Source organism: Colobus angolensis, unplaced genomic scaffold, assembly GCF_000951035.1.
Source record: "Colobus angolensis palliatus isolate OR3802 unplaced genomic scaffold, Cang.pa_1.0 Scaffold31, whole genome shotgun sequence".
In the NCBI taxonomy this organism is placed as follows: Eukaryota; Metazoa; Chordata; class Mammalia; order Primates; family Cercopithecidae; genus Colobus; species Colobus angolensis.
The window spans coordinates 3,238,011-3,249,158 of record NW_012116377.1 but is presented as its reverse complement, the minus strand read 5'-3'; the positions used below and the strand labels follow the sequence as shown (position 1 = coordinate 3,249,158).

General features: G+C 43.9%; 1 protein-coding gene across 1 annotated transcript in view; it reads left to right on the top strand.

The window, feature by feature from the left end:
* The window catches only part of MRPS25 (mitochondrial ribosomal protein S25), a 14,530-nt gene extending 7,154 nt beyond the window's left edge, over positions 1-7,376 (top strand). The window contains exons 3-4 of the mRNA XM_011950682.1: positions 2,463-2,550; positions 3,288-7,376. Of these exons, the coding sequence (XP_011806072.1) occupies positions 2,463-2,550; positions 3,288-3,480 (281 nt within the window). The 3' untranslated portion in view covers positions 3,481-7,376. The remainder of the gene's footprint in view (positions 1-2,462; positions 2,551-3,287) is intronic.
* Positions 7,377-11,148: the final 3,772 nt, after the last annotated feature.

Here is an 11,148-nt window from a genome sequence, read left to right as displayed (position 1 = left end):
AAAAAAAAAAAAAAAACACGGGCCGCTTTCTTATCAAGTTCTTTGCGTGTTCTGGGGTGCATTTCCTTTGTTGGAGATAATGTCTCATGACTGTTTTCTCTGTTTGTGGCCTGCTTTTCATTTTCTTAGTGGTGTCTTTTGAAGAGCAGAAATTTTAATTTTAATTAAATGAATGAATTTTAATGAATTCAGTTTATCATTAAAAAAATTTTTTTTAAGACGGAGTCTCAGTGTTGCCGAGGTTGAGTGCAGGTGTGTTCTATCCTAAATTCACTTTTTTCCAGTAGTTTTATTTTCTAGATTCCTTAGGATTTTCTACATGCACTGTAATAATGTCATCTGCAAATAAAGACAGTTATACTTCTTTTCCAATCTTTTTTATTTTGTCTTCACACACTGGCTAAAGTGGCAGTAATGTTTTGCATTTCTGCTCGCAACGTATGAGAGTTCCAGTTACTCTGCATCCTCACTAGCACTTGGTATTGTCTGTGCTTTTACAATTTTAGGCATTTGCATATCTTGTTGTGGTTTTAATTTGCATTTTCCTAGTGACTAACTGAGATCTCATCATTTCGTGTGCTTACTGTTAGCCCTTTAAAAAGTTTTAGTTCCATGTTGATTCAGCGATGTGGTTTGGATCCGTGTCCCCGCCCAAATCTCATGTTCAGTTATAATTCCCAATATTGAGGTAGGGTGTGATGGGCCTGGTCCGGTCACCATGGGGGTGGTTTCTCATGAATGGTGAGGCACCATCCCCTTTGGTACTGTGGGTGTGATAGTGAGTTCTCTTGAGATCTGGCTGTTTAAAAGTGTGTGGCACCTCCCCCTTCTCTCTCTTGCTCCTGCTCCCACCATGTGAGACTCTTGCTCCCCCTTTGCCTTCTGCCATGATTGGAAGCTTCCTGAGGCCTCCCCAGAAGAAGAAGCTGCTGTGCTTCCTGTACATCCTGCAGAACCATGAGCCAATTAAGCCTCTTTTCTCTATAAACTGCTCAGTCTCAGGCATTTCTTTATAGCAATGTGAGAGAATGAACTAATACATTAAGATATTTCACCCATTTTATTAGTTGGATTGTCTTACTGAGTTGTAAGATTTTTTTTTCATATATTCTGGATATAGGTCCTTTATCAGATATACACATATTTTCTCCCAGACTGTGGGTTATGGTGTCTTCTGAACTGTAAATTTTTTAATTTTGATTTTTCAATTTATAGAGTTTTTTTTTCTTTTATGGATTATGTTTTTTAATGTCATTTCCAAAATATATTTGCCTAGGTAAGGTCATGACAATTTTCTCCCGTGTTCTCTTCTAGAAGTTTTATAAACGTTTGAGCGCTTACATTTAGGTCTCGAATCCATTTTGAGTTTTAATTTTTTTTTTGAGGTGGGGTCTCGCTCTGTTGCCCAGGCTGGAGTGCAGTGGCACAATCTCAGCTCACTGCAACCTCTGCCTCCAGGGTTCAAGCGATTCTCCTGCCTCAGCCTCCTGGAGTTTTACTTTTTAAAATTTTAATGTTGTGGGTAAAAGTCTAAATTCACTTATTAGCATATAGATAGCCAGTTGTCCCAGTGCCATTTGTTGAAAAGATTATCTTTCTTCATTGAATTATCTTGGTATCTTTGATGAAAATCAATTGACCTTATAAATAAGGGTTTATTTCTGGACTCAGTTTTTTTCCATTACAGCGTATGTCTATTCTTTTTTTTTTTTTCGAGACAGAGTCTCGCACTGTCACCCAGGCTGGAGTGCAGTGGTGCGATCTCCGCTCAGTGCAACCTCCACCTCCTGGGTTCAAGCAATTCTCCTGCCTCCCACTAATTTTTTTGTATTTGTAGTAGAGACGGGGTTTCACTACGTTGGTCAGGCTGGTCTTGAACTCCTGACCTCATGATCCGCCCGCCCCAGCCTTCCAAAGTGCAGGAATTACAGGCTTGAACCACCGCGCCCAGCCATATTCTTACATTAGTACCACGCTGTCTCGATTATAGTAATTTCAATTTATTGTAAATTTGAAATTGGAAAGTAAACGTTCTCCTATTTTCTCGTTTTTCAGAATTGTTTTGGCTCTTTTGGGTCCTTTGCATGTCTATATGAATTTTAGGCTTAACTTCTCAGTTTCTACAAAAACACCTCTTGGGATTTTGATAGGGATTGATTGAATCTATGTACATCAATTTGGGGAGAATTGCCGTCTTAAGAATATTGGGTCTTTCTATCCATAAACATGGAATGTCTTTCTATTAAAATAGCATACTATTTTATGTATCTAAAGTTTATGCTTGCTCGGGTCTAAAGAAAAATGGAAAAAGTAAGGGTAGTATTATGTATTATGTAAACAAATATATCTATTTTATTATTAAAATGTTTCTGCCACTAAAAGCAAGTCCCAAATTACAACTTTCTGAGGCTGAGTGTGCTGTGAGTTCTGTTTTTCTTCTGCCCTGTGCTTTCCGTTTCCAGATTCTGGGGAGCAGGTCCTGGTGGATGTGGAGACCAAGAGCAATAAGGAGATCATGGAGCACATCAGAAAAATCTTGGGGAAGAATGAGTGAGTTGTTTGGTTTGACCTGGAAGGAGCGAACTTCTCAGCCCAGAGAATTTGAGGAAGAAAGGGGTGTGTGGGAAGGGTGTTGAGAGGTAAGATTCTCTGACAGTGAACCCCAGACACTAACAAGAGCTGGGGCTGTAGAATCAGTTCTTTCTGATGTTGCTGTTCACCAAATCACTAAACCTCTGTAAGCTTTATCTCCCTTGGCTGTACAGTGTTGAGAAGTACCTCTCCCTTTTGCAGGGGACGGGAAGCTGAAATGCAGCTGACTTGTGGCCCTGTGCAACTGCTAACCCTTCTCTCCTGGGAATCTCAGCTTGGAGCTAGTAGATATCTAGCCCCAGAGCTCCTGGTGACAGGTCTTTCTTTCCATGAATGAGGAGACAGAAAGGGAGGGAAGCCGATGAAGTCTGTCTTTGAGAAACCGCACAGAGGTCTTTTCAGGCTCCTTTATCCTGTGATTGTCAGCACTGTGGGCCCCACCTGTGGCAGCAGATAGGCTGACCACACTGCGTAGGCTTGCTCCTGTGGTCTGAGGGGACAACAGCAGGCCTTCCTGCAGTCCTCTCCTCAGGGGCCAGCAGGGAGAGAGGGATAGGGTTTGGCAGTGAGGATCAGGTTAGAAGGCAGGAGATCCAGGTGTCCCTGGTGGATGGTGGGGCTGTCTTGGCTGAGAAACTGCCCTGTGCCTGCCACTCAGTCGCCAATGCTTGGTTGCCATCTGTGCTCTTTGGCAGGGAAACCCTCAGGGAAGAGGAGGAGAAGAAAAAGGAGCTCTCTCACCCAGCCAACTTCGGCCCTCGAAAGTACTGCCTGCGGGAGTGCATCTGTGAAGTGGAAGGGCAGGTGCCCTGCCCCAGCCTGGTGCCATTACCCAAGGAGATGAGGGGGAAGTACAAAGCCATTCTGAAAGCCAGTGCCCAGGACTAAGGCCCACGGTCACTGTGGTCTGGGGTGATGGTGTCTGACCGGTGGGAATATTGGAATGGGATTACTCTGGCCCAGGGGAGCCCCTGGTTCTGTCCCTGGAGACTCTGGAAATCCTTTTGCATTAAAAGGACTTTACTTACCTGTGTGAAAGGACGTGGGAGAGGAAGGTCTGAAGCTGAGCTGCTAAATGAGTATCCCTGCTCCACTGGTCAATAAAACGCTTCCTAACAGCAGCTTGGTGTGTATCTGGTCCTATTAAGAGGAAGCCCTGTGTAGTAGAAAGGCTTTGGGCCTGGGAGGTTAAGGCCACAGCCTGTTGACACCTGTTTTGGTCCTGTGACGCTTTACTGGTCTCCAATGGCTTTGAATCTTCCTCTGGGCCCTACTCTGGAGAACATAAGGGTTGCTGTGGTTGAGTCTGGCTAGCACTGTCTGTGGTTGGCAGTGTGGACACCCCTCCATTCAGTTCCTTGGGTATTTTTCAGAAATCCAAAGGCAACCCTTTGTGCACCGCTCACTTTTGTAAGTATAATTGATGACCCTTGCCTGCTGGGGAGCCTAGCCATGGGCCAGAGATGGAAGAGCCCCAGTGGCTGACAGGCCAGCCTCACCCAGGCACGTACCTGCTGACCAGTACCTGCTGACTGCCAGCCTGTGGCCCAGCCACTGTGTGCATTAGCAGGGAGGTTTGTAGGCCTTGGAGGAAAGGAAGAGACACCACCTGGTGGCCACGTCGGGGCCTGCCGGGGGGATGGTGTCTATAGCTGGTCACCTGGCTCTGCTGGCTCCCTCAGGCCCTGCTTACCAAGCTCTGGAGGCGGGAGTGCTGCGTTACTGAGCACCTTCCTTGTTCTTTCCTCATAGGACACTGATGTTACTGTCACTGTAGTTATGCTAAAGTGGAGGTTTCAGCCTCCAGAAGACAGCAGAGCCCTCTAGGGTCACCTTAAGAATAGGTTTAGCAAGGCTGGGTGTGGTGGCTCATGCCTGTAATCCCAGCACTTTGGGAGGCTGATGTGGGTAGATCAGTTGAGCCCAGGAGTTCGAGACCAGCCTGGGCAACATGGCAAGACCTTGTCTCTACAAAAAATACAAAAATTAGCTGGGTGCGGTGTTACGCGTCTGTAGTCCCAGCTATTTGGGAAGCTGCGGTGGGAGGATCTCTTGAGCTTGGAAGGTCAAGGCTTCAGTGAATCATGATCATGTGCTACTGCACTCCAGCCTGGGCCACAGAGCAAGACTGTCTCAAGAAAAACAATTTTTTAAATAGGTTTAATTATAAAGTGAAGGACCAGTTGGACCATGGCCCCCTAGAAGCTCAGCCAAGGAGAATTGACTTTATCTGGTATGAGGCGGCAGTGGTTAAAAGAATTAAAAAAGGACGGTGGTGCTTGGAAGAGCAGAACCGAAGTTTTCATTCCTCTACCTACTAGGGCCTTGGCCAAGTCTTAAAGCTTTCTGGGTCTGTAACTGGTTTTGTCTGTAAAATGGGGGAAAAACTACCTTTTCTACCACATGAACTAGCCGCCTGGTAAAATGATGTCATACTACAATGTGTTTCATTAACTGTTGGAGATTATCACATTAAATTGAGCAGATTTGGGTCTTTTACGTGTGATGCTCAAGTTTGATTCTGTACCAGACCTGTGTTCGGGGTGATGGCTTGTCGGGGGTGGGAGGGGAAGGTGGGCAGAGACTGATGTATAACGGACAGGTGTTCCTTGAGTGACCACAGACTTACAAAGGGAGTGTTTAATTGCAATCTCTGCCATCAGCATTTTGGCTGGGTGGAAAAAGCTCTCCTCCACGGAGAGCCCTCCCATGTCTGCTGGTTTCAGTTCCCCACCCAACTGACTGAAGTCTTGACCTTGCCACTAGCTGCCTGGGCATTCTACTTGGCTGCAAGGGCTCTTTAGAAAGCACCTAGTTCCTTTTGGCTTTCATCTGCAGTTTAGGTCTCCACAGCTAGTGACACAGAAAGCCTTATGAGAGTATTCCTTCCCTCTAGGGCCCAAAGAGGCTACTCACCAGCAGGAATGTCCTGAACCAAAGGAGTGGTGACCCTTCTCTAGACAGAATAAATGGTCCCTAATGGGACAGAAAACTAGGGTTTGAGTTCAGGCTTGACACAGGAATGATGGGCAGTAAGGGTAGACAACCCAGACCCAGCAGGGACATGTGTGGAGACAGCAGCATTCCTGTGGTGCAGTTACTGCTTGTGTGGCCAGCTTCACAGGCAGCAGGTAATTTGTGGAAATAACATTATTTTCTTTTTTTGTCCCCTGTAGGCTACTTGATGCTGGATAGTTTCTCTTTAAACCTTTGTCTTTCCCTATTTTGTTTAGTAGTGATGAAAGATGGGTTTAAAATATACAGAAATGGGAGAAAATTAGAGAAAATATGAAGATTTTATAATTGATACATGTTCTTAATTTTATTTGCACAAGCAGTGTTCATAGCCTTATTTTTCTGAAGTGACCACTTTTATTCTCTTTGAGGCACTAACTGGCAGCACCATCTGAACCTGTATCTGCTGTGGTCCCAGTTACTCAGGAGGCTGAGGCAGGAGGATCGCTTGAGTCCAGGAGGTTGAGGCTGCAGTAAGCCACGACTGTACCACTGCACTCCAGCCTGGGTGACAGAGTGAGGCCCTATCTGGCTGCCAGTGAGTTCTGTTGTGCATCAGACTTTGGACCTCAGAATTTTCACCTGGAACATGAGAGGTCAGATGACATAATGAGTATGTTCTAACTTTTGAAACTTCTGGAGCTTATTTTTACTCTTGATAGCACGTATCCTTCAAGAACAAGCTTGTCAGTTTAAGGCCTGTCTGTAATGGCATCTGGTGGTCCAGCAGCCTAACTAACTGTGCTCTGCTCCAGAAACATCTGTGTGGCTTCCCTACCTCCACACCAAGGAGCTGCCCTGCTGGGTGGATGTCAAGACTGTTCTGCCAGGGTTTCCCACTAAAGGTATTAACAAGTCACGCGGACCACAGAGGGCCCAATCCCCCTTGGCCGCTAAGGCTAAGGTAGGAGCTGGAGAGCTGTAGGGACAGGACCACCAGGATGCTTCATCTCCACAGAGGAGAGTGCCGTACTGTCTGGGGGCTGGGCGTCACTACTATCATGAAGAAAAATGAGGAGCAGGATGCATGTTAGTCTTTAATTCACTTTTAATAGTATAAACCTCATTTAGGTAGTAGTATTAAGCCACAACAATAATGCCACATTGAAACAGCATTTAATAAAATGCATAAAGCTAATTCATGCACTGCAATACTCTATATACAAACACAACAATGCAAATTCTTCTTCAAGACTGAAGACATTGATTAGATATAAAATTCAGTTTAAAAAGAACATGCTATTTTTTAAATGCCATCACATAAACAAAGTGATTTCACAGGGAGAAGAAAGCTGTATAAAGCTACAGCTTTCAACAGGTTTTAAACCTGGCATTAAAATGTAATGGCAAAACCAATATTTTCTATATTGTGAAGGGCAAAGGTTACAGAAACGGTCCCAAGAAAATCTAACACCCAAATTTTCCTTTGATAGATAAGATGCCTTTAAAAGGGCTGGTAATGCAGTTGCATTCTAACAGAGAAGTCCAAACTACAGGTAAAAACTACAGCTTGTACTGTGAAAAATGTGCAGCTTTTCAGTTATAAAACTAGTTGAACACTGGTTTATAAGATAATCCGTAGAACAGAGAGACTGTAGAAAAATATTCCAGCACTTGAGTTGTGTGTGGCAGCAGCATTTGAGTCCATGAATGCTATGGTCGTTAAAATAACTGATTATACTTTCCTAAAGAAAAGCCATTTTTTAATGCAAAGTCTACTACTTCCAAATGTTATTCCAAACATTAAATTTTAACAGTCTATCAATCAATAAATGTTGAACATTTTTTTCTATTTTGCTTGTATAAATATCAAGACGCCAAAATTATTTATAGCCGGGCATTAAAAAATCTGACATTTTTCTCCCCCCAAAGATACTTTTCTTAAGCTCACACTTTGTTTTTAGACTGCTGTTAAGATAAATAGCCCCAAAGAAAACTTTTTATTTTAATTCATTTAGAGACTGTCAAGTTTCCAATTGCATTTTAACTAGAAAGCCACTTTCAATAGCGTGATTGTCACGACAGGCTATAACAGGGAAAGGTCGCACAATCTTGTGGGATGAGGCCAGTGAAATAGAAGCTTTCTCTACATCAAAAACAGGGAAGCTGAAGGCTAAATGACCCACCGTCTCACAAAAGGCACTGAGTACTATGGTCTCATAAAGTGTTTTTAAAACATTTTGATAACTTATTTTAAAAAGAAAAAGAGTAACCTGTGGATTATGTGAGTTTTTGCAGCGATCCAGTGATTCTTTCCAGCAGGCCCCTGCTTCCCAGTTCTATGAGCAACTACTGCTGGCCCAGGCCCTGGCTCTCGAGGGCTGAGTTTCAGTTTAAGGCCAGATTAAGGGGGAAAATTCATCCGAATAGACCTGGACAAGGAAAATTTGGTATCTGTAGCTTTTAAGGGCACATACATCCATAATAAAATGCAATTCTTATCTGAAAATTTAAAATCATAATTTATAGAAAGGAGTTAAAGTTTGTGGATTTCATTCACATGCTTACTCTTAAGAGAAGTAACTTGCTATTTGTAGCTTATATGCCGCAAAAGTTAGCCATCAACATCCATGCTTAGTTTTAAAGAATAATACTTGGTTTTATTCTTTTAAGTAAACTGTTTAAGTAAAAAGTTAAAAGGCTGTTTACTTTTAACTGGGGATAGAGAGATGGAAATTACTATTTGTTCAGTCACAGGACAGTGCCCCAAATCTTGCTGACTGAGCACAGAGCAAGCCTGGGAAATTGCTACCATCTTTGGGAGTCAGGCCTTACTGACACAGACCGTTCTGAATCTCTGACCGTGACGCCTGTCTCTGGGCTACTCAACAGAGCTGAATAGCTGGGAAGGCTGACGGCTCAACCCAACTGCCAAGTCCCTTCCAGGTAGTGCCATGAACAGGTGCACGAAACGGTTAAAAATTCTCACATAGTTTTGGATATTAAGATGAACTGTCTTCCAGCTTCCTGGCTCTTGTCTGTACCTGGAGAATATAGGGAAATGTCACCCTGTCAGAACCTCTTCTGCCTGGAATTCTTCCTTTTGCAGAGTGGAGATTCTGACTTCATGGCCCTTCCCAGGCAGGCTCACCCAAAGGAAAATGGAGTGAAGAAAATCACCAGCAAATCTTCCCTGCTGAGGGACCTTGCAACACCCACATTAGTTTACATTAGCAACTGTATCAAAAACTCTCTTTAGAACATAAGGAAAGTCTGGATACATGTCTGTATACATAATATACATCTATGTACACATACACACACTATATACACTGTACATAGAGAGAGGATATAAACACATGTACATTCATTCAGTCTTACAGCCTAGAAACCTGTACACGCATGACGCTGCTGAAGGGACCCAGGGCCGGACATGTGAAGTGCACGCTGGTGGGAGGCACACAATGAGAAGGTCCAAACCCTGCGTACAAAAGACCCAAACCAACCCTGTCTTGATGAGAGGTTGGCTTTAAAAATTTACATCAAAGTTAAGACATTTTCAAAGAGCCACATAACTGAGAGAATGGAAGCTGGATAAAGGAAGCACATGGGGCGTCTGCTCTGCTGGCTCAGGCATTCCCACGGCCTAGTGGGCACCGCCCTCCCTGGGAGAAAAGTGGCTATCAGATGATGAGACTTTTCATGACCTGGACTAAGAGAAGAGTTAAAATGTTACCTATGACCCCACTGCATTTACACTAGAAAGTGGGCAACAAACTTCCGGACTCCAATGAGATCAGGTTCTAGAACATGGATGTACAGACATGGCATGAACTACTGATTGTGGCCAGGGGCTGGAAGCCCTGCAGAGGGCGGGCTGTGAGCAAGAGTGCTCTGCGGGAAATATCCTCAAAGAACTATGAAAGTAAAAGCACTAGAAATAGCTAGAGTCCTTAGAATTTTTTGTTCCTTGCCGTAACTATCCCCCAAACAAGACAGACAGCTAAGTACGTGTGTAGCGTGGATATTGCCTTGAGATTAGGGAGCCGAACGCATCCACTGTTACCACCATGGCTGGTGTCCTAACTGCCTCAGAAGAGTCCACATTCAATACTGACAATGACAAGCTAAAAATCAGTCCCTCTTGAGGGCAATTACACATCTTAGAAGTGACTATACCTGAAATTAAATATAAAGCCCAGAACAGCAAAAGAACCTCAAACCACAGCCTTATGGCAAGGATTAGACAATAAATAATGTAACCCCTCAGGACACACATAGAAATGTCAAATTAGGAGAGTATGGTAGGTAACATACTTCCTTAAAAACACCTTCCGGGGTAACTTGAAAAGTATTACTTGCTCAACTAATTTGGTCTTTGAAAAAATCTCTTCCTGTCCTGTTTTATGCTAATGTGTAATGATCTCCACCATTTTCAACATCTATCTGTCTTAACCCAACATTATATGAGATACTTCTGGAAAAGAGTCCACTTAACTAAGAGGTGACAGCATGTGTCTGTCCCACCTCTCTGAGCCAGCTGCCTCTCCTCACTGAGGGAGGAGCGGCCAGGCCAGCAGAAAAGGGAGCATGACGTGGCTCCGTGGAGTTCAGTAGCCAGAGAACAGGTCTCACTTCATGAAACCCAAAGTTTCACAAACTGCTAACAAGGGCTATAAGCCCTGTGAAAGCTGGAGCCCAAATATTTGGTTTGCATCTCTTTAAGTAATTCTTGACTTTGGGCTGACTCTCCTTAACCAACCTGACGGGAGATGAAATGGACCTGCAGTCAAAGGCTTGAAATGAGTTCAAGCAGCAAGAATTCAGGTTATGTGGACATGAAAGAAAAGGCCACTTCAAAGTAAAGCCAAGAGGATCTCAGAAACCAAGAGGTGTTCAAAGCCAAAACAGTCCCTGGAATGAGCCATCACCAGCAAAGGGACTTAAAGAGCAGGCCCAGGTTAGAATCAGCACCTTTCCAAGCAAAATCATGTTTTTCTCCAAGGCTGTTTCACCAGAGCCCAACACTTCCTCATCCAACCTGAATCTAAGAGGCCTACTGACTGCCACTGAATGACCTGGGAATGAGAGGAGGGGCTGGTGGAGACCTTTTCACCAACACCAAGAACTGGGATCTGAAAGCTGTTATGCTTGTATTCCCAGGGAACTGCAACATGGCCCTCATGGTCACTCTCAAGAATCAAAATGACGGAAGGCAGGCAACAATCTGTGTTAGAGGCACGGCTGAGCTTCAGGATGCCTGCTACTAAAATCCTTCACAAACAAGAAATGAAACAAACCTGCCCTAATTCCATTGTCTCAGCTGGTTTTTTGTCTTAATTTTGAAACTGAAAACACATCAGGGTTAGAAAAGTAAAAAATTACTTTAAGCTGGCAAAATGAAATCCTTTCCATTATTTTATAATGGCCACCCCCACTACTCCCCAAAATTTGTTGCCGAGGCAAGAATTATAAAATGATATAATTAAATCCAAATAAGAATTTAGGGCCGGGCATGGTGGCTCAAGCCTGTAATCCCAGCACTTTGGGAGGCCGAGACGGGCGGATCACGAGGTCAGGAGATCGAGACCATCCTGGCTA